General features: G+C 43.2%; 1 protein-coding gene across 1 annotated transcript in view; it reads right to left on the bottom strand.

Moving 5' to 3' along the window:
- PTPRQ (protein tyrosine phosphatase receptor type Q) overlaps positions 1 to 26,114 on the bottom strand; it is a 377,099-nt gene that overhangs the window by 336,809 nt on the left and 14,176 nt on the right. Inside the window, exons 4-11 of the mRNA XM_066589856.1 lie at positions 25,374 to 25,628; positions 24,342 to 24,559; positions 21,500 to 21,689; positions 19,883 to 20,167; positions 18,310 to 18,594; positions 13,251 to 13,517; positions 10,714 to 10,980; positions 5,096 to 5,226 (exon numbers count right to left, since the gene is read on the bottom strand). Of these exons, the coding sequence (XP_066445953.1) occupies positions 5,096 to 5,226; positions 10,714 to 10,980; positions 13,251 to 13,517; positions 18,310 to 18,594; positions 19,883 to 20,167; positions 21,500 to 21,689; positions 24,342 to 24,559; positions 25,374 to 25,628 (1,898 nt within the window). The remainder of the gene's footprint in view (positions 1 to 5,095; positions 5,227 to 10,713; positions 10,981 to 13,250; positions 13,518 to 18,309; positions 18,595 to 19,882; positions 20,168 to 21,499; positions 21,690 to 24,341; positions 24,560 to 25,373; positions 25,629 to 26,114) is intronic.

The raw sequence follows: 26,114 nt of genomic DNA, 5'->3' as shown, positions 1-26,114 counted from the left end.
TGGGAAGGTTCTCCTTATAGCGTGGGTCGAGCAGTGTGTACACCCAGTAATCCGTAGTGGCCAGAATGCGTGTAATGCGAGGGTGACGAGAAAGGCATCCTAACATGAAGTCAGCCATGTGTGCCAGGGTACCTGTACGCAACACATGGCTGTCCGCACTAGGAAGATCACTTTCAGGATCCTCCTCCTCCTCCTCCTCCTCAGGCCATACACGCTGAAATGATGACAGGCAAGCAGCATGGGTACCGTCAGCAGTGGGCCAAGCTGTCTCTTCCCCCTCCTCCTCATCCTCCTCATGCTCCTCCTCCTCCTCCTGAACGCGCTGAGATATAGACAGGAGGGTGCTCTGACTATCCAGCGACATACTGTCTTCCCCCGACTCGGTTTCCGAGCGCAAAGCGGCTGCCTTTATGGTTTGCAGGGAACTTCTCAAGATGCATAGCAGAGGAATGGTGACGCTAATGATTGCAGCATCGCCGCTCACCACCTGGGAAGACTGCTCAAAGTTTCGAAGGACCTGGCAGATGTCTGCCAACCAGGCCCACTCTTCTGAAAAGAATTGAGGAGGCTGACTCCCACTGCGCCGCCCATGTTGGAGTTGGTATTCCACTATAGCTCTACGCTGCTCATAGAGCCTAGCCAACATGTGGAGCGTAGAGTTCCACCGTGTGGGCACGTCGCACAGCAGTCGTTGCACTGGCAGATTAAACCGATGTTGCAGGGTGCGCAGGGTGGCAGCGTCCGTGTGGGACTTGCGGAAATGTGCGCAGAGCCGGCGCACCTTTACGAGCAGGTCTGACAAGCGTGGGTAGCTTTTCAGAAAGCGCTGAACCACCAAATTAAAGACGTGGGCCAGGCATGGCACGTGCGTGAGGCTGCCGAGCTGCAGAGCCGCCACCAGGTTACGGCCGTTGTCACACACGACCATGCCCGGTTGGAGGCTCAGCGGCGCAAGCCAACGGTCGGTCTGCTCTGTCAGACCCTGCAGCAGTTCGTGGGCCGTGTGCCTCCTATCTCCTAAGCTGAGTAGTTTCAGCACGGCCTGCTGACGCTTGCCCACCGCTGTGCTGCCACGCCGCGCGACACCGACTGCTGGCGACGTCCTGCTGCTGCTGACACATCTAGATTGCGAGACAGAGGTTGAGGAGGAGGAGGAGGAGGAGGGTGCTTTAGTGGAGGAAGCATACACCGCCGCAGATACCACCACCAAGCTGGGGCCCGCAATTCTGGGGGTGGGTAGGACGTGAGCGGTCCCAGGCTCTGACTCTGTCCCAGCCTCCACTAAATTCACCCAATGTGCCGTCAGGGAGATGTAGTGGCCCTGCCCGCCTGTGCTTGTCCACGTGTCCGTAGTTAAGTGGACCTTGCCACTAACCGCATTGGTGAGGGCGCGTACAATGTTGCGGGAGACGTGGTCGTGCAGGGCTGGGACGGCACATCGGGAAAAGTAGTGGCGACTGGGAACTGAGTAGCGCGGGGCCGCCGCCGCCATCATAGCTTTGAAAGCCTCCGTTTCCACAACCCTATACGGCAGCATCTCAAGGCTGATAAATTTGGCTATGTGGACGGTTAACGATTGAGCGTGCGGGTGCGTGGCGGCGTACTTGCGCTTGCGCTCCAACACTTGCGCTAGCGACGGCTGGACTGTGCGGTGCGAGACATTGGTGGATGGGGCCGAGGACAGCGGAGGTGAGGGTGTGGGTGCAGGCCATGAGACGGTCGTGCCTGTGTCCTGAGAGGGGGGTTGGATCTCAGTGGCAGGTTGGGGCACAGGGGGAGAGGCAGCGGTGCAAACCGGAGGCGGTGAACGGCCTTCGTCCCACCTTGTGGGGTGCTTGGCCATCATATGTCTGCGCATGCTGGTGGTGGTCAGGCTGTTGGTGGTGGCTCCCCGGCTGATCTTGGCGCGACAAAGGTTGCACACCACTGTTCGTCGGTCGTCAGGCGTCTCGGTGAAAAACTGCCACACCTTAGAGCACCTCGGCCTCTGCAGGGTGGCATGGCGCGAGGGTACGCTTTGGGAAACACTTGGTGGATTATTCGGTCTGGCCCTGCCTCTACCCCTGGCCACCGCACTGCCTCTTGCAACCTGCCCTGCTGCTGCCCGTGCCTCCCCCTCTGAAGACCTGTCCTGTGTAGGCGTTGCACACCAGGTGGGGTCAGTCACCTCATCGTCCTGCTGCTCTTCCTCCGAATCCTCTGTGCGCTCCTCCCTCGGACTTACTGCCCTTACTACTACCTCACTGCAAGACAACTGTGTCTTATCGTCATCGTCCTCCTCACCCACTGAAAGGTCTTGAGACAGTTGCCGGAAGTCCCCAGCCTCATCCCCCGGACCCCGGGAACTTTCCAATGGTTGGGCATCAGTGACGATAAACTCCTCTGGTGGGAGAGGAACCACTGCTGCCCAATCTGAGCAGGGGCCCGAGAACAGTTCCTGGGAGTCTTCCCGCTCCTGAGCAGGTGTCATTGTAGTGGAGTGAGGAGGCTGGGAGGAAGGAGGAGCAGCAGACAGAGGATTCTGATTTGCAGCAGTGGACGGCGCAGAACTGTGGCTGGACGATAGGTTGCTCGAAGCACTTTCTGCCATCCAGGACAGGACCTGCTCACACTGCTCATTTTCTAATAAAGGTCTCCCGCGTGGACCCATTAATTGGGCGATGAATGTGGGGACGCCAGAAACGTGCCTCTCTCCTAATCGCGCAGCAGTCGGCTGCGACACACCTGGATCAGGAGCTCGGCCTGTGCCCACACCCTCACTTGGCCCTCCGTGTCCTCGGCCGCGTCCACGTCCTCTAGGCCTACCCCTACCCCTCAGCATGCTGTATTACCAGTGATTTGATTTCCCAGGCAGGAAAGAAATTGGCGCAAGGCTGCACTGAACCGTAGCTGGTTGCGTCTGATTTTTTTACGTTCTCCATGCAGCACACACGTACCTAGAGCCCTTAGGACTGACAGAGGCAGGGCAAATATACTTTCTTCCCTTTTGTTTAAAAGGATAGGCCCACTGCGTCTATTCACTGAATAATAAGTTTAATAACTGACACTGTGTTGCAGCCCTGCAAAAGTGTCACAGAACTGTACTGTTGCAGAGTTATTAACTGTGGCAGAGCAGGTATTTCCCAGGCAGGAAAGAAATTGGCGCAAGGCTGCACTGAACCGTAGCTGGTTGCGTCTGATTTTTTTACGTTCTCCACGCAGCACACACGTACCCAGAGCCCTTAGGACTGACAGAGGCAGGGCAAATATACTTTCTTCCCTTTTGTTTAAAAGGATAGGCCCACTGCGTCTATTCACTGACTAATATAACTGTGTTGCAGCCCTGCAAAAGTGTCACAGAACTTTACTGTTGCAGAGTTATTAACTGTGGCAGAGCAGGTATTTCCCAGGCAGGAAAGAAATTGGCGCAAGGCTGCACTGAACCGTAGCTGGTTGCGTCTGATTTTTTTACGTTCTCCACGCAGCACACACGTACCCAGAGCCCTTAGGACTGACACAGGCAGGGCAAATATACTTTCTTCCCTTTTGTTTAAAAGGATAGGCCCACTGCGTCTATTCACTGAATAATAAGTTTAATAACTGACACTGTGTTGCGGCCCTGCAAAAGTGTCACAGAACTGTACTGTTGCAGAGTTATTAACTGTGGCAGAGCAGGTATTTCCCAGGCAGGAAAGAAATTGGCGCAAGGCTGCACTCAACCGTAGCTGGTTGCGTCTGATTTTTTTACGTTCTCCACGCAGCACACACGTACCCAGAGCCCTTAGGACTGACAGAGGCAGGGCAAATATACTTTCTTCCCTTTTGTTTAAAAGGATAGGCCCACTGCGTCTATTCACTGACTAATATAACTGTGTTGCGGCCCTGCAAAAGTGTCACAGAACTTTACTGTTGCAGAGTTATTAACTGTGGCAGAGCAGGTATTTCCCAGGCAGGAAAGAAATTGGCGCAAGGCTGCACTCAACCGTAGCTGGTTGCGTCTGATTTTTTTACGTTCTCCACGCAGCACACGTACCCAGAACCCTTAGGACTGACAGAGGCAGGGCAAATATACTTTTTTCCCTTTTGTTAAAAAAGAAAAGGCCCACTGCGTCTATTCAATGACTAATAACTGTGTTGTGGCCCTGCCTACACAATTCTGTGCCTGTAGTATCAATGCAGGGTGCAATGCTCTGCACCGCCTATTTTGAGAAAAAAAAAAAAAAAGCAACACAGCTAACAGCAGCCTGCACAGTACTCCACACAGTTAAATGTGGCCCTAGAAAGGACCGTTGAGGTTCTTGAAGGCTACACTCACTCCTAACACTCTCCCTGCCTAAGCACCACTTCTGTCCCTAATACCGGGTGCAATGCTCTGCACTGCCGATTTTGAGGAAAAAAAAAAATTTCTCCACTGCTAACAGCAGCCTGCACACACGTAGATGTGGCCCTAAGAAGGACCGTTGGGGTTCTTGAAGCCTACACTCACTACAAACACTCTCCCTACAGCAACTCCAATAGAACAGCACTTTCCCTCAGCTAACTCACAAGACATCTGAGGCGAGCCGCGGGAGGGGCCGACTTTTATACTCGGGTGACATCTGATCGCCCCAGCCACTCACAGCAGGGGGGTGGTATAGGGCTTGAACGTCACAGGGGGAAGTTGTAATGCCTTCCCTGTCTTTCAATTGGCTAGAAAAGCGCGCTAACGTCTCAGAGAGGAAACTGAAAGTAACCGGAACACCGCGTGGTACTCGTTACGAGTAACGAGCATCCCGAACACCGTAATATTCGCACGAATATCAAGCTCGGACGAGTACGTTCGCTCATCTCTAGTCATTGACTTTCATCATTAAATTTGTATTCTGTAGCACGGTGGTCTCTAAACCAACGCTGCTCCCCCTGTGGTTATTTGTGGTATTGCATGCTACCACACAGCAGAACAGGCTTTTTGGCATACCTATGAATATTGTGTTTTGCTCTGTTGACATATGCTTTACACGGAGACAATAAATGTGAAGGGAAAGGGAAGTTAAACAGATGCGGCTCCATCAGTGATGTTTGTGCAGTCCCTTCCACAACCAGTACATGTCATCCTATCAGTCAGATGTTCACTTACTGTAATGGAGTTGGAGCAATTCTTGCAAATAATTTCATACTGCTGAAAACTTCCTTCAACTCTATCCCAGATGACTTGTGCAGAACGTTCAGTGACTTCACCTTCACGTACATTAGTTGGACTCGCCAGACCTATTAATTAAGGAGAAATGAGTCATAATAATAATATAATAACCTTCATTTATGTAGTGCCAACATATTCTGCAGCACTTTAACCCCTTGAGGACATGGCAAATTTTGGCGTTGAGGACAAAATGATTTGGGGGGTATTTTTTCATCTCCACTTTTCAAAAGCCATAACCTTTTTATATTTTTCATCTACGCGGCCGTATAAGGGCTTGTTTTTTACGTGGCGAGCTGTAGTTTTTATGGGTGCCATTTTTAGGTGCATAGATTAGATTGTAAAGCTTTAATTAATTTTTTTATGATTGCAAGGAGAAGAAACTCAGCAATTCTGCCATTGCTTTTTTTTTATTATTTTTTTGCAGTGTTAATCATGCTGAATAAATGAGACAATACATTTTTCTGCGGGTCAGTAGGATTACAACGATACCAAATTTTAATTTTTTTTTATAAGGTTTTTCCACTTTTCTGCAATAAAACCCCTTTTTAAAATTATTTTTATTCTAAATCATTGCATTCATAGTCCTATACATTTTATTTTTCCATGGAGCTCTATGAGGGCTTGTTTTCTGCTTAACAAGCTGTAGTTTTTATGGGTACAATTTTGAGTTTTTTAGGCTTCTTTTTTTACGCTTTTTGCCATGCAGGTTAAAAAGTGCGTTCAATTTGTTGTGCCAGTCGTTACGGAAACGATGATACCAAATATGTGGGAATTTAATTTAAAAATTTTTGTTGTACTAATAGGGGAAAAAAGCACAAAAAGGTTTTTTTCTCTTGTTTTTTTTAATTTTGACATTGTTTTATCTTTTTTTTTACACTATTTGTGTCCTTGTGGGGGACTTGCACCATAGCACCTATGATCGCTATGATAAAGCATTGCAGGACTTCTGTCCTGCAATGCATTATCGCTTGTTATAATGACCATAGGCAATGGCAATGCAGGACGCCTGTATCTGGCGTCCTGTTGCCATGGCAACCCATCGGCTCTCCGCAATTATATCGCAAGAGTCTGATGACGTTACAGAGGGAGTGTAACGGGTTAAGAGTGGGGGTCGCTGTCGGATAACACAGGATGTCTTCTGATCTCACACTATCCTCAGGACATACACTACCGTTCAAAAGTTTGGGGTCACCCAAACAATTTTGTGTTTTCCATGAAAAGTCACACTTATTCACCACCATGCGTTGTGAAATGAATAGAAAATAGAGCCAAGACATTGACAAGGTTAGAAATAATGATTTGTATTTGAAATAACATTGTTTTTACATCAAACTTTGCTTTCGTCAAAGAATCCTCCTTTTGCAGCAATTACAGCATTGCACACCTTTGACATTCTAGCTGTTAATTTGTTGAGGTAAGCTTGTGAAATTGCACCCCACGCTTCTAGAAGCATCTCCCACAAGTTGGATTGGTTGGATGGGCACTTCTGGCGTACCATACGGTCAAGCTGCTCCCACAACAGCTCAATGGGGTTCAGATCTGGTGACTGCGCTGGCCACTCCATTACCGATAGAATACCAGCTGCCTGCTTCTGCTGTAAATAGTTCTTGCACAATTTGGAGGTGTGCTTAGGGTCATTGTCCTGTTGTAGGATGAAATTGGTTGCAATCAAGCGCTGTCCACTGGGTATGGCATGGCGTTGCAAAATGGAGTGATAGCCTTCCTTATTCAGAATCCCTTTTACCCTGTACAAATCTCCCACCTTACCAGCACCAAAGCAACCCCAGACCATCACATTACCTTCACCATGCTTAACAGATGGCGTCAGGCATTCTTCCAGCATCTTTTCATTTGTTCTGCGTCTCACAAACGTTCTTCTTTGTGATCCAAACACCTCAAACTTGGATTCATCCGTCCACAACACTTTTTTCCAGTCTTCCTCTGTCCAATGTCTGTGTTCTTTTGCCCATCTTAATCTTTTTCTTTTATTGGCCAGTCTCAGATATGGCTTTTTCTTTGCCACTCTGCCCTGAAGCCCAAAATCCCGCAGCCGCCTCTTCACTGTAGATGTTGACACTGGTGTTTTGCGGGTACTATTTAATGAAGATGCCAGTTGGGTACCTGTGAGGCGTCTGTTTCTCAAACTAGAGACTCTAATGTGCTTATCTTCTTGCTTAGTTGTGCAACGCGGCCTCCCACTTCTTTTTCTACTCTGGTTAGAGCCTGTTTGTGCTGTCCTCTGAAGGGAGTAGTACACACCGTTGTAGGAAATCTTCAATTTCTTAGCAATTTCTCGCATGGAATAGCCTTCATTTCTAAGAACAAGAATAGACTGTCGAGTTTCAGATGAAAGTTCTCTTTTTCTGGCCATTTTGAGCGTTTAATTGACCCCACAAATGTGATGCTCCAGAAACTCAATCTGCTCACAGGAAGGTCAGTTTTGTAGCTTCTGTAACGAGCTAGACTGTTTTCAGATGTGTGAACATGATTGCACAAGGGTTTTCTAATCATCAAGTAGCCTTCTGAGCCAATGAGCAAACACATTGTACCAATAGAACACTGGAGTGATAGTTGCTGGAAATGGGCCTCTATTCACCTTTGTAGATTTTGCACAAAAAACCAGGCATTTGCAGCTAGAATAGTCATTTACCACATTAGCAATGTATAGAGTGCATTTGTTTACAGTTAGGACTAGTTTACAGTTATCTTCATTGAAAAGTACAGTGCTTTTCCTTCAAAAATAAGGACATTTCAATGTGACCCCAAACTTTTGAACGGTAGTGTAAGTGTACATCCTATTGCGTTAAGTACCCCTCTGCCAGGACGTACAGTTACGCTCTGTGTCGTTACGGAGTTACAATGCGGGACTCATATACAAAATGAGTCATAACATAAAGTATTTAATTGATGCAAAGCTTGAGCAATAGGGGCTGGGGTCCTGCTCGCAAAAGTTTACAGACTATAAGGAGGTATACACATAGGGTACTATACATACATAAAGCTGTGCAATTAGATCACCAGCTATATTTATGCATAAACAGGTAAGAGGTGAAATGGGGTGCATGGGGAATGCAGTGGGAAGCAGGGAGTCGGGGTTCCAAGGAAAAAGTGTAGAAGCAGGGTGGATGAAGAAGGGTTTAGATTAGGCATTATGGTAGGCCTCCCTAAAAAGAAGTGTTTTTAGGGCTCGCTTAAAGCTGTGGGAGTTCGGAATTAACCTTGTTTGTCTGGAGTAGCGCATTCCAGAGAATGGGTGCAGCTCAGGAAAAATATTGGAGGTAGGAATGGGAGATCCGCATTATAAAGGAATGTAGTCTAGGGTCCTTAGCAGAGCGTCATATATTTTCATAGTGATATACAGACAATGTAGATTTACAAAGTACCTTTTTCTCTTCAGCTTATTAGAGTGAAGTGCTGGTCTCTGTATTTTATAGAAATTATCATTACATAAAAAAATATGATCATAATCTGGATTCTGAGTACTAGTAACTAAATTAGGAATTTCTTATCTAGAGGCCAATGAGTTTGCTGAGTCTGCAGAGCCAGATTAATGATTTATAGGATATGGATCGGTTAATTTATTGGGGTCCCTAATTAACTCAAGGGCGCTCCATCAACAGCAGACAAAGATAAAGAGGTCTCTTACACATTTTAAGCTATATGACTAACAATATACTGTATCGCTTGAAATGGATAAGAGACTCACGGTTACTTAGCACATAAACCATGTGAATGCAGCCTAAGGCAGTGATTAAGAAAAATGCATCTAAAGCTTTGTTTCATATGGCCATAGTACAGACATTTTATAGGGTCGATATTGCACTGCAACATTTTGCCCCATCAATTCATACATGGTGATCTATGTATAATTTAGATGTGTAAAATAACATGGACCCTAAAATGCGTCTGTATTAATGCCTATTAGGCTCTGCTCACATCTCATTTTTGTACATGTCTTAGGTTTACGGGAAAATTCCCAAATAAATACAGTACCTCTGACATGTGACCATAGGCTCCCATGCCCCCAGCATATGCCAAAGCAGTGTCCTATTCACATACACTTGGCCTGTATGTGGCAAACTTTATTTGTCACTGTAAAGGAAAGCATAGTTTACTACAGTTTCCCATTTTTTAAAAATTAAAAAAACATACTGCATTTTTTTCTTTTAAAATGGAAACCTATGGGCTACATATCCCACTATACAGTGAGATTCCTTGCAGTCTTCCATCAAAGGTATGGCACAGGAGATGCTTCTGACATATACCACTGACATTGGCTCAAAAGGAGATGTGAACAGAGCTTTAGATCAGTCCAAATTATGGGTTGATCAAAAACAGTTATAAAATACATAAGACTTGGTTTATACCTAGTGATTTACAGTGATATCATGTCTTCTCCAATTGAAGATGCTCTATTTTCTTTTTCATCTGGCCCAGACCAATTGACAATTGCCAAGTCTGGTACCCAGACATTTGTGGCCTCTCACTTCTGCAGCCCTCTCCATCCTTTAATATTGCCATTCTGCTGTTGCAACCAATATTGTGCCTGTTACTGCCCCATGTGCCCCCATTACTACATCTGCAGTGCAGCCCGATTCCCCAAATACTATTCTTCAGGTATAATAGTGCCTGAGGACACGGATTAAGATGAAAGTTACCAAACTACCAAATTATAAGTCCCAGATCAAACCATAAAATGTAGGCCCTCTCAAACATCAAAATTAATTTAGGCCCCATACCGGACCCAAAAAATTTATTCAGCACTCAAACCAGATCCCTAAATAAATGTATACCCTAGACCAGGTAGATAAATAAATTCAAACCCCAGACCTCTCTATTTACAACTCACACACACCATACACAGTCACTATACTATATAAGCTATAGGTACACAAACAGCAGTCATACACTACCTACAAGACACCACTAACCAGTATCCCACAGCTTCCCATGTGCCTCCAGTCTATCCGCACACCACTAAAAACACAGCCAGCTCCCCCATGCAGCCCTCTCTCTTTCACGGCCCCCTCTTCATATACTGTCCTCACGGCTTCCTTTTTTCTCAAATACTGTCCCCCAAGATCCCTCTCTCATACATACTTCCCGGGTTGACTTGTGCTCTCCTATTACAAGATCTCATATGCGGGGGCGTAACGTAAGTCTCATGGGCCTGAGAGCAAAAGTTTATGTTGAGCCCCCAACTTCTCTTAACCCCTCAAGCAGAGGCGTAACTTGAATGCAAAACCTGTAACAGGGCCCCCAACTATAATGCCTTATTCATAGTACCTGGTCTTCCCATATGGAGAAGAGAGGCCTTATGGGCCCCCCAAGGCTCCTGGGCCCGGGTGCAACCACATGCCCTATAATTATGCCAGTGCTCATGTGCACATTTATAACTCACCTAAACAATTGGGAGATACAATTTGATGTTTCCAACATATTCTATACAAATATATTTGCTAATATCACACAAGTATAAACAGCTACCATGACTTAAAGACTTCTTTTTCCATTTATTGCTTTAGCTGTAATCATAACAAAAACTCCATACTTACATGTCTTGACTGATGACATTTTAAATGGAGTGCTTAGCATGTCCTTACTTCTGGTGTAAACTATGAAATGATACTCGATGCCTGCCAAGAGCTGGTCAATGACATATTTACCATGTGCCACAAGTGGGAAATAAATAGTTTTGTTTTTGTAATCTGAACTGGTTATTAATACGCCATCATATACTCCCACTCCAGGCGTCTGCACAAACAGCTTAATGTTGTTTGTGTTCTCCTCTATTGGGACCGCAAGGCTGACTGGTTTAGGTCCTGTAATGAAAATGAAAAAGGTGAATTTTTCATCACCGTACAAGCAATTACAGAGTCTGTTAAACCAGGGTAGTGAATTTAAGTCATTTGAATCAAATTGAGAGTCTGCAATCTAATAATGGATTCCAGCAGTGATGGATTTACAGTAAAACATGTAAGAATATTGAAAGATCGAGTTACTATCTATGTGCATCTGTTTATCTATCTGTCTGATAAATGAGTCAAATTATTGAGAAAAACTCTTATTTTAGGACATGTATAAATCCTATTCACTTGTCTATGGATATGCCTTCAGGCCCGTGGTCATATTATAGGTCTATGCAGGAGTTGTAAGTTGTACAGTCAAAGATGTGTTTGAACTGTCCTGTTAGATCAGGAAAGACTTTACCACAACTTGCTTAGGGCCATTTTCCTGTAAAATAGGCTGTGATCCTATACTTAGCCCTAAATATGCGACTCCTTCATAGAGCTGTAATGTGACCATGTCCAAGAGCCCTAAAGATGAAGTACATCTTTTTCTAATTGTCTGTTCACACTGCCATCAGCGGCTCTTTTTGGAGTTTCCATCAGTATTTCCATCGTATTCAACATCAGGCATAAGTATTCTTGCCGGTAAAATGACAGAGACCATGACATCACCCTGATAGGCTCCCGTGTAATGGCCCTTTTACACACAAGATGAAGTGCATGATCCTCGTTTACCCGAGAGACGAGCTGGTGATGTCATCGTTTGCACTCATACAGCTTGTTTAGACAGGCAGATCATCATTGAGAATCGTTCACTTCTCGTTTTCACATTCCTATGTAAAACACTGAATGGGAAGTGTTGAAATGCAATGTGAAGTGAACGAGCCAACAATCCTTTTTACGCCGGCTGAAACTGAACATCAAACAAGACGCGAATGTTTCTCGTTCTTCGTTCAGTCGTTGGCTTGCATTTAAACTGAACGATTATCCTTTACTTTCATTTGTTGGAATGATTTTTGAAACAATAATCCTTCCATCTATACACACCTTAAGGTCATGTAGTCCAATATATACTGTTATCGGTAGTATGGAGTTTCTGATCAATGAAAGTAACCATGTAGATGTAAAGACAGCATAAAAGGCTCTGTTCACCTTAGCATTATGGCTTCTATTTATAACAAAAGCCGTAATGCTGTGCCGAATACAAATGCACAATGGACATGGGTTGCACCGGACAAACTCCATTTATTTATAATGGCATCCATCAGATACCAATCAAATGTCTGTCTCTGACACAGATGTGAACACTCTTAAGCCCCATTTACACGCAAAGATGATCACTCAAAATTCGTTCAAAAGATAGTTTGAGTGACAGTTTTGAGCAATGATTTTGCATAAGCTACTAATGTGCACTAATTGCCATTAGTAGTTTATTAACTTCCTTTGCATGTATTTAGAGAACAGCAGGTGGTCTGTTCTCTAAATACATCTCCTTTGTTCTGACATGGGCTGTATGCTGAATTCAATGCTATCATCGCTCCCTGCTGAGAACTCAGCGTGCGGTCCCTGCTTTCTGGGACAATGAATTTTATGCTGACTTGAAGTCAGAAATGAACGAATAGTGGACGAAAAATGCACGATGTGCGCGCAGCTGCATGCAATGGCTAGCGCTCAAAAGCCATCATTTGGACGAATTTTGAGCCATAATCGTGTGTAAATGGGGCTTTAGTTTCCTCAGTTTTATCATAGTCATTTTTTTTTATAGGATCCATCAGGATCACGTTTTCCTTCTATCACTGACGTCAATTGTGATTGTTCTCAGTAAGAGAAACCAAGTAATCTTGTAGATAAGATACCTTCTAATGGCTAACAAAAATAAAAATGCATGATGTTACAGCGAGCTTTTGAACCTACTCAGGGTTCATCTTCAGGCATAATTTTCAATTGGTCAATTGGTGATAAACTAAAAACTGAGGCAAAATTCTGTTAGGCTATATTCAGCTCTGTGCCAGGAGCCGGGCAACTGAAAAACCAAAAATGGCAGATCTATAGCATGCCGGGCTTAAACAGCACCATATGAACCCTATTCACTGAATTCTGGCAAGCCCTTGGGTATTGTACCAACGAGTCAATGTGGCCTTACAATGAGAAAAAGGCTCTTGCCACATCTATCAAATGCATTTGTGCTTTATCATGATTTCTTTCTTACTATAATCTGCCTTTCGTGTTGTCAACTCTCTACCAAATCAAATCAATTTATACAGAAAAACCCTGACTTAAAAGGAGCAGAAAAAAGTACGTACTCAGTGTTTGCTGTAGGATTTTCATTTCACTTCTATTTCCATTCATCACTACAGAAAGTCCTATTTCATATGTCATTCCAGGTATTAAACCTCCAACATGGAAATGATCAGTGTCATTCACAACAAAAGAGGCTTCTGAATTATCCGACAGAGATTTAACTTGAATGTAGATTTGATGGAATTCTTTTGGAGCTTCCCAACGGAGGAGTAAATTGTCTTCTTGTACAAAATGTGGTTCAATGATGACTCTTTCCAATGGACTGACCCCTAAGTGAAAATAAAGTTATCATTTTACATTTTTTTGATAAAAACAACACCAATAGCTTGAGTGAGGGAACACTGATGTTAAGCTTTTCCATGTTCTTAATGTTTTTTTGCATCAAATTCATATTATATTCAACAGTGAGTAAACAAGTGCAGCACACAGCAGAACATGCAAAATGTGCAATGTACATTCAATGGGTTGTACTAGGAAACAAAATTACAAGTGATACAAGCAATCAGCTGTCTCCAGCAGTCTCATTACAATTAATGGAGTAAAAGTGCACACATGGTAATCACCACTCCATTCATTCAGGAACATTCAGCACCCCCGTTGTCGTGATCAGGGGAGTTCCCAATGCTTGGACCCACACTCATTACTTACAGTACTTCTCGCCTATTCTGTTGATAGGAGATAAGTTCTTTTATTCGGACAAGCCCTTTAACCACCTTAACCCCTTAATAACGCAGCTTTTTTTTTCCATTTCCGTTTTTTCCTTCCCCCTTTAAAAAACCATAACTACTTTATTTACCCATCGACGTCGGTGTATGAGGGCTTGTTTTTTGTGGGACGAGCTTTAATGGTGCTATTTAAAGTACCAAATAATATGAAAAAATTCTAAAAGTGGCGTAAAATGAAAAAAAAAACAACATTCCGTCATCTTTCAGTGCGTCTTGTTTCTACGGCGCACAAACTGCAACAAAAACGACATGATAACTTTATTCTATGGGTCAGTGCGATTGCTACGATACCAAACTTGTATAGGTTTTTATTTACTGTACTACTCTTTTTTTTTTCAAAGACATCTAATTTTTTTCAATTATTTTCTGCCTTCACCTTGTGCGTGCAATAACTTTTTTATTTTTCCATCAACATAGTTGAGCGAGGGCTCATTTTTTGGGGTATGTCCTGTATTTGCCGATAGTACCAATTTGGAAAACATATGACTTTTTGATCGCTTTTTATTGCGTTTTTTCTGGGAGACAGGGTAACTGAAAACGTGCATTTCTGGCGTTCTTTTCTTTTTGTGGACGACGTTCAACATGTGGGAAAAATAATGCCCTACTTTGATAGATCGGACTTTTACGGACGTGGCAATACCAAATATGTATTTTTATTTTATGATTTAGATTTTTTAATAATAGATATGGCAAAAGGAGGGTGATTTAAACTTTTATAACTTTTTTTACAATTAATAAAACTTTATTGATTTTGTTTTTACTTTACTTTAAAGTCCCCCTGGGGGACTACAACCAGCAATGTTTTGACCGCTCCTGCAGTATGACATAATGTTATAGCATTACGTCATACTGCCATTTGACAGGCAGTCTATCAAGCCACCCCACGGGAATGGCTTTGATAGACAGTCTGCTAAGGCAGCCCTGGGGCCTTTCAAAAGGCCCCTGGCTGCCATGATACTTGCACGGCTCCCCCGATCTCACCGCGGGGGGTGGCATGCGGGATCCTCGAACATCGTTCGGGGGATTTAAATGCCGCTGTCAGAATTGACAGCGGCATTTAAAGGGTTAATAGCCGCGATCAGCCGCACAGCCGATCGCGGCTATTGCCCGCGGGTATTAGCTGTAGTAAACAGCTGATGTCCGCACTGTATGAATACATACCCGTGACCTCTCTGCATACATACCCCGACGCTCCATGTACGTCCTGGAGCGGGAAGGGATTAATGACACGACCCTTTTTTTTCCATTTTGTTTTTTTCCTTCCCCCTTTTAAAAAATCGTAACTCCCTTTATTTATCCATCGATGTCGCTGTATGAGGGCTTGTTTTTTGCGGGACAAGTTGTATTTTTCAATGGTGCTATTTAATGTACCATATAATGTACAGAAAAACTTTTTAAAAATTCTAAGTGGAGTAACCTAGAAGTGTATTTAAGTTCTTTTGAGATGTTTGTAAGGCACAGACTAACATTTTAAAATCTAATGTACATCATTACAATAAGTCATTTTGTAACAGGTTCACTGTACCTGGTCTAGCTTCTTTCTGCATTTTTTATCCATGTCACATGAGCCTCCACCTGCAAAATAACTCACTACCTCTGCCTTCTTGTCTACATTTGCTCCTTCCTCTGTCCATAGCCTCCAACATCATGTGAGCACTGAGCTGCATTGTTCATGTGTAGCCAAGTGCCGGAGGCTCCTGTCTGTCTGCTCAGCAGCTTTGTCCTGCACTCTGAGTGAGAGGAAGGTTGGTGCAGGTAAGTTGTAGGACCTGTGAGTGTGGGCGGAGCTACAGCGCTGGCCGGTAAACAAGCTCTATGCATGCTGGAGGATGTAAGTAACAGTCTCTTGCTTTGTGTACTGTGGAAGTGATGCATATAAACACAGTGGTATGAAGAACCACTTTTTACCTGTCCAGAGTGGCAGGTAAAAGGTACAGGTTACCGCAACCTAGCTGTAGATTTCAGCATTTTCTGAATTTTCATTTTGTCTCCGGAAGACCTCTTTAGTTTTAAAGTTACGGTAACATGTATGGCTGTGAGTAAACAGATGGTACCCGGTGGTAACTAACAGCTTTTTTAAAAATACGCTGCACTAGCGAATTCTTCATGCTTCTTAAAAGGAAGATAAAAGGTCCAAAAATTAACCCTTTTTGGTGGTTGATGCTTGCTGGTCTCTATACATACACTGGGGTGCCAAAAAAGCAATGGCTTTTTCTAAGTAGCCCAAAAATGATCTCTTTTTGGGAGTGGCAACATTTGTTTGTGCTGGAAAGTGAAGATGAAGCAATGGCTTTTTACAAACTATCAAAAATTATTCAATTTTGAGGAGCAGCAACAAGGATTAATGCCATGCAAAGTAAAGAAGAAATGACTTTTTTACAAATGAACCCCCCCCCCCCCCCCCAAATCCAAATCCTTCCTTTTTGGGATCACCTGGTTGATCTGTGGTAGTATGTGTAGATCTGGTAGTAGTGATGGCTGAAGGTGTGGTGGACGGTTGGTAGTAGTGAGTCAATAGCAGGTGTGGTGGTGGAAATAGTTGCGAGTTGACAGCAGCAATGGCAGATCTAATTAGTGGCATCAGACACAGGGGTTTTAAAATCCTCACCAATCCATACCTGATTCATTTTCACATATGTGGGGTTTTCCAAGCTTTTGGTAGACAATCTTGTTTGCTTAGGGATGAGATACAACCTACCATGCTGAATACCCTCTTTAATGCTACACTGCAGGGTGGACAAGTTAGTAAACCCACAGTAAACTGAATCAGTTCTTCCCAATGTTCTAATCTGCTGACCCAGAAGAACATGAGGTTTGGGCTCAGGGTATCTACCGGAGAAAAGGCATAGTCCAGGTACAACTGAACCTTGTTGTTCAGGTGGTTGTGGTCAATATCCCTTTGGTGATGATGTGTGTAAGGTCAGCATATTGGATGTAAAAACTTTGTTATCATGTTCTCCAAACTGAATTGGCTACTGCTGCTATGTGTTGGAGCGGTAGCCCTGGCAAAGGTAGCATAGTGTTGAGTCAGTGGGGAGAGGAAAGTTGCCCACCAGTCAGACATGCTTGCAACTGGTGTCTGCCATTTGAAAGCTGTGGAAAGCTGGCTGCATAGCTTCTCTCGATAATAAGCCAATTTTGCCTCTTTCTCAGAAGGTGAAAAGAATTCACCCATTTTGGTTTTATACCAATTGTCTGAAAGTGTGACCATCCAGTAGTCATTTCCTTGCATCATGCTAGCAATACGACTTGCAGCACACAAGCATCAAGGCATACAGTTTGCGATCCTCATCAGTGCTTCCAAGAGCCTGAATGGTTCCAACCCCAGCCTATACTGCTATGGTTTTTCATCATCATGGTCATCATCGACATCATAACTGTTATCATGTTGGGTGTCTGCCTCATCATGTGATCCTTCCATCTCCTCCTTTCTGCCATGTGGCATACACCATTTTAGTGGGTTCAGCCGATGTTCGGGTTCACATCGAACCAAACTTTTAGCAAAGTTTGACTGGTCAGTTCGCTAAACACTAGTCCTGATGACAGCGCGATTCGACCCGGCTGTGTGCAGGCGGCCTTATTGTGACATTATATATATATATATTTTCTGTATATTGCAATATCACTGTTCATTGCTCCCATTTTGTGACCTTGTTTTGTGTATTATCAATGTACTGTGAAATCATTATGTACATTACTTTCTTCTACATTGTATAATATCACCTTACGGTGACATCCCTCTATCTATTAAACTTTTTTCACATTGCTTCCACAGTGTATGTTTACAGTATGTGCTGGGAAAGCTTGCAGCATGTACTGTAAACAGATCCATAGATCCCCATTTATATGATGAGCGCCAATTTGGCCTCCATTTGGGTCATGGTTTCTGTTTTGTTTTTTTTACTGCATGGAATAGTGCTGGATACTACGTATTCCATGTGATGGCATCCTGTAAAAGAACATACATCATGTGGTATATGGTTTTTTTTTACGATGGCTGCCTAATGGGGCGGATGCCAATAAGGGGCATCTGATAAAGGTATGCATACAAGTTTTCATCATAAGTCCTCCCAATAGAGTTCTTGAAGGAACAAAAGTGAAAAAGCATAAAAGAAGGCTCATTCTTCTGCGGTGACATGACAATATGCATTATCCGTGACTCCACTGCCCTAACTGTGACAGAATAATGCCCACATGCTGAACTGGAGCATAAAAAATAAATGTCTAACATGAAACCTAACCACATGTCTCCAATATCCCTTTCCTTCTACTCCATTACAGACAGGAATCCAAAAAATGAGGGATGATGAAATATTTTGGCATGGACATACTATACCTGTTGTTACTGACAGGCTCGTTTCCAGTGAACTTAATTTCCCACTCTCTGATATAGTTTGCATAGATAGCTTGTAAGAATGATAGGGTTTCAGTTTTCGAACAGTAGTTGAAGTTTGTTTCTTTTCTTCTGTAAAGGTTAAAAATGAGTTTTCCTCTATGTCCCAGACCGTCATATAGTAACCACAGAAAAAGTCACCAAATGGACCTGCTGGTGGATTCCATTTCAAAGAAATACTAGTTGATGATATTTTTACAACGGTTACATTTATGGGATTCGGGGGTCCTAAAAAAAGCGTAAAAAAGAGAAAAAAACGGTTACAGTAGATAAATCAAGTAAAATCCATTCTTTCCCCATACTTCTCAAACGAGGCAAGTGTGAAGGGATTTTTTAGAATTAGAAAACCATGGATGTTTTCTTCCAAAAACAGTGCCACAGTTGTCTACAAGATGTGAGTGCAATGGCAGCTTAGCACTATTTACTACAATGGAGCTCAACCGAAGTACCAAGCGTAACCTTGAGACAGGTGTAGTAGTATTTCTGGAAGAAAGCAGCCATGTTTTTATAGTTATGGAATAGACAGCAAAGAGATAGGGTTTGAGAAGTCATGTCAGTGCCCCTGGCTGTGCGCCAGCTCATGGGAGTATTGAGTAGCAGGGAAGAGTGCATGCCCTGGGCTGGGGACAGGAGCTGCAGGAGAGGAGGCCCTGAGTTAAGAGCACTTGAATCCTACAGAGACCTATATCAGGGGGCACTAAAAATCAAGTCAGTGATTGGTATGCATTCTGCATTCTGCCTAGCAGAACAAGGACACTTGGTATAACAGTAGCTTTGTATATAGAGACTGTTACCCTTTGTGATCATAAAGCCCGGCTGAGTCTGTTTCAAGTAAGTTTCAAGTATATGCGCCTTCGTGGAGTGAAGTCTGCAAATACAGTATGTACAAGAAAGTTTTAAATACTGTGGGTCTTCCACAGCTTTTAACACATTACAACTAGAGATGAGTGAGCGTACTCGCTAAGGCAAACTGCTCAAGCGAGTAGTGCCTTATGCGAGTACCTGCCCGCTCGTCTCTAAAGATTCGGGTGCCGGCGGGAGAGAGCGGTGGGAAGAGCGCGGGGGAGAGAGTGATCCCCCCCCCTCCCGTTCCTCCCTGCTCTCCTCCGCCGCTCCCCGCCCCCCTCCGGCACCCGAATCTTTAGAGACGATCGGGCAGGTACTCGCATAAGGCACTGCTCACTCGAGTAGTTTGCCTTAGCGAGTACGCTCGCTCATCTCTACTTACAACCCATACGCTTTGTCGACAGAGAGCCGGCAGAGGCTGCGTATGCCACTGCACATGCCCATGAATGACGCGCTCACGGACATGCGCAGTGCGATTTTTTATTTTTTTTTCCCCCAGGGATGCATACGGAGACACAGCTCATATGCAATGTATGGCGTATGGACAACATATCATACAAGCTCATACAAGGGCTGCGTATGATACGCAGAGAAATAGAGCATGCTGCGATTTATTTCTCTTGCAAATCAACACGCAGTGTCTACACGTATAATGTATAGTTTAACTTACTCGTTTTTATTGAAATAATTGGACTTAAATTATGCTGTGACCCTTGGTCATCCTTCATGCAGAAAATAAAACGATAGTTAACTCCAGGATTTAGCTTCTTTATGGACGTATATGTAGAGTTTTGTCTTAAATCTACAAAATGCTCGCTTGAGCTATTGGAATAAAGTCTCAAGTAAGGATAATATTTTTGGTCAGGTGAAAAAGGAAAGTGTTTCCATCTGAACAGAGCCTCACTTTCTGAAACATCTTCCACTGAATATGTAAACTTTTCTGAAACATCTGGGACTGCAAAAATAAAAGAAAGAAAGCAATGTAATCTATTTATGTTAATAGATAGACAGATAGACAGACAGACAGATAGATACACTGTTTCCCCCGAAAGTAAGACCTAACCTGATTTTGGGGGATTTTCGGAGGCGCTTCAAATATAAGCCCTACCTCAAAAATAAGCCCTAGCTATATTACATTTAAAAAAATGTTAAAAAAGGAATATATTACCTAGCAGGCTCAGCCCAGTCCCTCCTGCTGCTCTCTGGAGCTCTGACGTGCTTCTCGAAGAACCAATCACAGCCATCATGTTGTGGAGGCGGGATTTATGAACTAGTCAATCAATGCAGCGGCTCAGCCAATTCATAAAGGTCACCACCACAACGCGATGGCTGTGATTGGTTCTTAAACTGCTGCTCAGCCAATCAATGCAGCGCTTGATGAACCAATCACAGCCATCGCATTGATTCATCGAGCGCTGAATTGATTGGTTCTCTAGTTCTGCTTAGCCAATGAGAGCCATTGCTTCCTGGAGGCAGGATTTATGAATCCTGTAACCAGGAAGTGATGATCTATGGGCGTCTGAGGACTGCAGGACACACGGCGGAGCTCCAGAGAGCAGCAGTAGGACCTGGACCAAGCCTGCTAGGTAAGTATAATAAGACATCCCCGGAAAATAAGACCTAGTGCCTCTTTTGGGGCAAAATTAATTTTCGGGGAACTAAGATAGATAGATAGATAGATAATTGCAGTGGATATTGTTCTTCACCAATAGAGGAGAGGTCATCTCAAAGAAGAGAGCCCATATACATGTAATACAGAGTATATCAGTGAATTAAAAATCTGTCACTGAATAATCTAGTCTAGGTCAGGGCTGGTCATTGCAAAAAAAGGATGTTTATTATATTGAAACATTTTTTTCAGGGTTTCCCAAAGGCAAAAAAACACACTTTAGAATGGTTTCTTTTTTTTTTTTTAATCTTTTCTCAAAGATTTTTGTTTTTGTTTTTTTTGCAGCAAAAACTCCAGAGCCAGTTGTTAGCTATAGGTCGATAGAGACTTATGAAACACACTGCTGTGTGTTTTCCTCACTTTGAGTGCTTTTTGCGTCTATGTCATTTATTTTTTCAAACTGCAGCATACTACAGATATGGTGGGGGTTTTCTTTAGGCACCTGAAAAAACATGTCTACATAAAAAGTAAAAAGTGCCACAAAAAAGCTTGTAAAAAAAAGCATGAAATGGATGGCATTTTTTCCGAGCTTGAACAAAAAACATCACAAAAAATATTTGTGAAAAGAAGTCCTACACCTCTTCAGTATGAGAATAATAGAAAAGCTTGGGTACTCACATTCATATTCACAAAGGTAAGGTAAGACCAAATCACAAAAGAAGGCTGTATAAAAATAATTTGGACCCGTTGCGTTTTGTTGTAGGGCATAACAATCTGTGTCGTTTTTAGGCAGGTGCGATAACAATATCACTTCATTTGTATCTAAAGTATAGGCAGATCCATCTGTCCACAAAAGTTCTTGTTCCACCTATAAAAAGCATATTATACTATGTAAGTTTTTAATGAATGTGAATAGACACAAACACCACAAATAAATATTTTATGTTTTGCAAGGTAGCCTTCTAATATGTTTGTGTTGACTGTGGGGGGCACAGGTACTCAACAATACTTTGAGACTTAAAGGGGTTGTCCCGCGCCGAAACGGGTTTTTTTTTTTTTCAACCCCCCCCCCTCCGTTCGGCGCGAGACAACCCCGATGCAGGGACGTAAAGAAAGCTTACCGGAGCGCTTACCTTAATCCCCGCGCTCCGGTGACTTCAATACTTACCGGTGAAGATGGCCGCCGGAATCCTCTTCCTCCGTGGACCGCAGCTCTTCTGTGCGGTCCATTGCCGATTCCAGCCTCCTGATTGGCTGGAATCGGCACGTGACGGGGCGGAGCTACACGGAGCCAGCATTCTGCACGAGCGGCTCCATAGAAGACTGCAGAAGACCCGGACTGCGCAAGCGCGGCTAATTTGGCCATCGGAGGGCGAAAATTAGTCGGCTCCATGGGAACGAGGACGCTAGCAACGGAGCAGGTAAGTAAAAAACTTTTTATAACTTCTGTATGGCTCATAATTAATGCACAATGTATATTACAAAGTGCATTATTATGGCCATACAGAAGTGTATAGACCCACTTGCTGCCGCGGGACAACCCCTTTAATGTTGTACTCAGAAGAAGAATCTCTCCAGAGCCCTGTAGACACATTCAAGCTATCCTGTTGTCTGCTGTTATGTTGCATTTATAACCTCCATTCAGAGGCTGCGTTGCAGATTCAACATGAAATTCTGGATGAAAAAGTCCTGCATGAAGGACTTTTTCATCCTGTAAAATGTGGGATGGCCGAATGGAAACTGACTCATTGCAGTCAATAGGCGCCATTCATCATAAAATGGGCCTGTTCGGCCAGACTATTCCTATTTCCTGTTACTATAATGGAGCAGGAAAATAGAATCCCCAAATGCAAATGTGATCATAGCCTAAAGGCCCATTTACATGCAAAGATGATCACTCAAAATTCGTTCAAAAGATAGGAAGATTGACAGTTTTAGATTGACACTAATGCCCATTAGTAGCTTATTACCTTCATTTGCATGTAATTGAGCCTCTGGGAGCTGTATGCAGAGAACAGCAGGTGATCTGTTCTCTGTATACAGCTCTTTTGCTCTGCCGCCCAGCTGCAAGCTAAATAAATACAATGTAATCAGTACTCCTATGGAGAACACAGTGTGCAGTCTCTGCTATCAGCTCTCCGCCCAAACGATGGCTTATATACTCATCTAAACTTATCGTTTGGCCGATAAGTAAATGATGGTAGCATATACATGCAACGGCTATCGCTCAAAAGACATCGCTTGAACGAATTTGGAGCGATAATCGTTGCGTGTAAATGGGCCTTTAGACAGGGGTTTCTCCCTACTCCTGATAGGCTACAGTTACAGTATATGACAGATGCCTTTCCCTCACCAATGGGCTAAGGGCACATTACACCCTTGGCCCTACAGCATTATAAGCAGCCCAGACACAACATCCAATTGTAATTGTAAAAACAACTTTGTATACAGGGTGTGCAGGATTGTTTTTCCATTTATTCTCTAAATCCATAATTTGCACTCCTCCCTCTCAATGTTTCCATACAGTGGGTGGCTACTTACTTGGACTACCCATTCATTCCGCACTGGACACATTTACACTGTACACAGAAGTAAATGGTAATGTGCCATGGATCGTGACTGGCAGCGATGAAGACTCATCTGCCTGCCAATGTAGAAGGAAGTCAAGCACTCTGCACAGATATAATCAAACCTGGACAGCTTCTTTTACATGTCTTAGAACACTACAGCAAGGCAAAGAAAAAAAATCACTCAGTACCATTTAGTGTGAACAGGAGCAACATGTGGATCTGTAACCAAGAAGAAGTGATTGAAAAATGTGACTGAACTGCACCGAGTCTTACAGGTCCATGTGAGGTCAGCAGAGCTCCAACCTCTTATATCCTATATTAAGGCACTTTTTAATTCTCCTAGAGGTGAATGCAGTGATTGCAAAAAAAATGTAACACATCTAGATTCTTGGGATAATTATTTATTACATTATTATTATTCATTATTATTTTCTTATTTTACCAATCCCCTAGCTTTATGGCAAAAACTCATGAGCATGTTTTTCTCCCTTTATACGGGGGCCTTATACGGCTGTGATAATCACTCAATGAAGTTCAGTGGTTTCGTTTTCACTATCGAGATTTCTCAGACACGAGTACTATGGCCGAGAAAAGATAGGACATGCCCTATCATTCTCGCACGTAGCGAATACATTGTGCCGGGAAGATCGGGCAGCACCTATCTTCCCCCGGTCTTTTTCAAACTTTTGAAAAGTTGCAAAAGTTTGAAAAGTTGGCAAAGGGGAAGAAATGTCCCTCATTCAGACGCAGCTACGCTCTGTAGCGGCGAGTGTAGTTGTGCCTATGGCAAAATGTGTTTTCTCCCTCACATATGTAAATTGCAGTCTTGTATGCATTATATGTGCATTTTCTCATTTGAGCTGTAGTTTTTATTGTTAACATATATTTATTAAGACCTCTATTACAGAGTATACATACGTAAGGTAGATGGGAAACAAATCTACACAAACCTTTAGATCAGAAAGACCACTCCATAGCAAGATTAATTCATTCTTCAAATGCAGGAAAGAAGATAAAAATGAATGTTCATCGCTTGTTTGGACATTTACAAGATGCGCCCCAGTGTGTAGTGAATTACAGCTCTGTCCAGCACTTGCCCACGGCTTATTATCCAACATCGGCTTATAGCAGCTGTTTTTAAATGCAACCCAGCCCTTAGAACAGTGACCTGCAAAGTACAGATACAAATAACAATATAACATAGAAGATGCCTGATCTAACTTGCTATATTTTATAGGCAATGAAAACAATTACAAACAATTGCTTTCTTCTAACAAATAAATGAGAACAGACATATTAAACTGACTTTTGCAGAGAACTGTACATATAGTATGATAATCTGCTGCCCTCAATATGATAAGTTTGTATGCTGTCACTGACATAAATTCAAGATCTACAGTATATCAAATCGTTTACTGAAATCCTAGCTTGATAAGTATTTGCAGCTTCAATGTTTTATAGTGTTGCAGTTGATTAAAGGGATTGGCCACATTCTTGTAATTTTTCTATTATGCTATAAACTATGATGTTTTAGTCCAAGGATTTGTATAAAATGACAATGATTACCCCATTCCTAATTTGAAAGGCCCCCTGCGACCCACTGTAAACATTGGAGGCAGTGCTCTCCCCATCCATAAGAATGAAGATGCCAGCAGAATGGAATTGCAGACACACCTCCAATTCACTTGAGCAGAAACATTGCCTGCAATACCATTCCGAACCACTGCCGAGTGTATGGAGCTGTGTTTTACAAATCAGCTGTATACACTAAAGCGGTGGACCAGTGATCAGCTGATTGCAAAGGTACAGGGTGGCAGGCTTCCATCTGATCACCTATCGATGACCTGTCCTGTGCACAGGTCATCAATAGTTTAAAGGTGGAACTCACTTTTAACAAAATTCACAAAAGTAAAGGCTGGAGACTTCTGTATGTAATGTGTTCTAATGTTACGACAGAACTACAATGTATTAATTGCACATACCTGTTTCAACTGGAATATACACTTTCTGAGATACATTTATGAAATCAGGATAATGCTGTTTCACAACAAATTCGAAATTGTAAAGAGATCCCGGGAACAAATCGTTCACTCCATACAACTTGTCTTCCAGCAGCGTCATTTTGGCAGAGTTGTTGAGGACATTGGAAACAAAAATGTCTCCATTGATCTTGCTCCAGTTGAATGATACTGAAGTAGTAGTCACACCAATGTTGATATCTTGTAAGTGAATTGGATCTACATGAAAAAAAGTATATGAGTCATTATGAAATGTGGACATATGCAAAGTAAACAAGTATTTGGAGTACTTTTCCAAGAAAATGTATGCGTGGCATATCAAACAAATAAAATGGTCATACATTTGTACTGTCAGACAGACGGATGTGGATCCGCTTTGCCACACACTGATTTGATCTAGGGCTATAAATGGAAGCAGCAGTTGAGGAACTCTGAGTTTCAGCTTTGACCCCTCCAAGCAGGATTTGATCTTTGTTGTGGAGTCCCCAAACCATTACTCACAGAAATAGTATCAGTACTGTGGTTGCTGACCCTGCACAAGGACAAGGCGCAGTACCTGAAGGTGTGAATACAAAACTAAGGGCAAGCTGAGGTTGAGGCTGACAGCAGATACTTCAACACAGTAATCAGACAGGTCAGGGTAGGTGGCAGACAGATGGCAAAGTCCAGAAACATAGTTGAGGTCAAGAATTACAGAAGTGTTGT

Source organism: Eleutherodactylus coqui, chromosome 2, assembly GCF_035609145.1.
Source record: "Eleutherodactylus coqui strain aEleCoq1 chromosome 2, aEleCoq1.hap1, whole genome shotgun sequence".
NCBI classification, from domain to species: domain Eukaryota; kingdom Metazoa; phylum Chordata; class Amphibia; order Anura; family Eleutherodactylidae; genus Eleutherodactylus; species Eleutherodactylus coqui.
The sequence above is the reverse complement of the archived record's forward strand: the minus strand, read 5'-3'. Positions and strand labels throughout refer to the sequence as shown.